The sequence below is a fragment of the Capsicum annuum genome, unplaced genomic scaffold (genome assembly GCF_002878395.1).
Source record: "Capsicum annuum cultivar UCD-10X-F1 unplaced genomic scaffold, UCD10Xv1.1 ctg81031, whole genome shotgun sequence".
Lineage (NCBI taxonomy): Eukaryota > Viridiplantae > Streptophyta > Magnoliopsida > Solanales > Solanaceae > Capsicum > Capsicum annuum.
Window position 1 is genome coordinate 1 of NW_025891722.1, and position 1,638 is coordinate 1,638.

The 1,638-nt window shown below is 35.7% G+C and overlaps 1 protein-coding gene across 1 annotated transcript; it reads left to right on the forward strand.

Annotated features, from left to right (window-relative positions):
• Nucleotides 1–229: 229 nt before the first annotated feature.
• On the forward strand, nucleotides 230–1,638 carry LOC124895280 (putative late blight resistance protein homolog R1B-17; the record flags this gene model as incomplete). The annotated part of the gene is given in 1 exon segment (XM_047405719.1): nucleotides 230–1,638. A coding segment is annotated over 1 exon segment (1,061 nt), but the record flags the coding sequence as incomplete, so codon positions are not given.

Sequence of the window (1,638 nt, forward strand, 5' to 3'; positions counted from 1 at the left end):
AAGTGTTTATTTTAATTTTTATATCTCAAATAGTAGTGTATAATCCTTACATATCATTTCCATTGCAGGTGATCTTGCAAATTTTCTTTTAGAATTGTTTTCCCCTCAGAAATAATTGAACAAAGTTTATTTTACATTTAAAACACAATTGATAAAAGATTCAAATACTAGATTGTTTTACATATTTATATGTGCATATATTAAGACAACAACTTTCCAATATGGAAACTCTTGGCACAAATTACGTCTAAGAAAACAAAAAAAATTATTTTGTTTTTGTTGTTCTCTAAGTTGTAAATTGATTCTTAATTGTTATGGTCTTGTTTCCTTCCTTTAATAGAGATAACAAACTTATCTGTTCTAATATATGTAGATTTTACTTCCAAAAATCGTAAAAGGAGTCAAGCTAGCTGATGAGAAGGAGGTTGAGACAATTCCCGCTTTTGCAGAGCCTCCCACGAAACTTAGTTATCCATCAGTTGACGAAGAACTAGTGGGGTTTGACGATCATGCGAAAAATATATTTGTAAAATTGACGTCATGGCAAAAGGACTTGGATGTTATTTCAATTGTCGGAATGGCCGGAATAGGGAAAACAGCTTTGGGTAGAAAGATATACAGTGATGTTTCCATTATTGGTCATTTTGATGTTCGAGCGTGGTGCTCCGTTGGACAAGCATATAATGTGAGAAAGTTATTTCTTGAGATTCTAAAACAAATTACGGGCGATAGGTTTGTTAATGTGGATGATCCTCATTCCATGGTGCGGAAGACTCTTTTCGGAAAAAGGTATCTCATCGTATTGGATGATATATCTGAATACGAGGCATGGGACGATTTACTACCATGTTTCCCTTCTTTGGGAAATGGAAGTAGAATAATGGTAACAACTAGAAATGTACAGCTAACTCGGTATATGAGTTGGCGTAGTGATCCTTATTTGCTTCCATTTCTAAGAGATGAAGAGAGTTGGGAATTATTGCAGAAGAAAGTATTTCAAGGAGAGAGCTGTCCTTTGGAGCTACGCAGTGTAGGAACACTAGTTGCCAAAAAATGCAAGGGGTTGCCTTATTTGATAATCATGATTGCTGGAATTCTTTCTCGAAAAAAAAGAGACGCATCTACGTGGCTTGAAGTTGCATATGACATAGGTTCTCATACTTTAGAAGAGGGAAGCATGAAGATGATACAATCAAGTTATGACCTTTTACCTGACTATTTAAAGCGTTGTCTTCTCTACATGGGACTGTTTTCTAAAGACTATGAAATTCGAGTGTCTGATCTGCTCAAGTGGTGGATAGCTGAGGAGTTTGTGCCGAACATTGGCACATTGGAGCTAGAAGAAACATCAATGAGTTGCTTGAGCGATCTTGTTTGCAGAAACTTGGTAGTTGTTTCTAAAACCAGAGTGAATGGTGAAATGAAATGCTGCATAATTCTTGATCAAGTGCGTGAATTTTGCTTGACAAAAATAAAAGAAGAAAAGTTCATGCAACACGTAGGAAAAAGGCTATGTATGTACATACATGACGGTATGACAAGTGATTTCAAGGAACGAGAGTCTTTTGGAATAAGTCAAGCCTCCCTTGAGTTCATTGCTCATCCAAAATTCAGCATATCAGACAATAAGAATCTTTT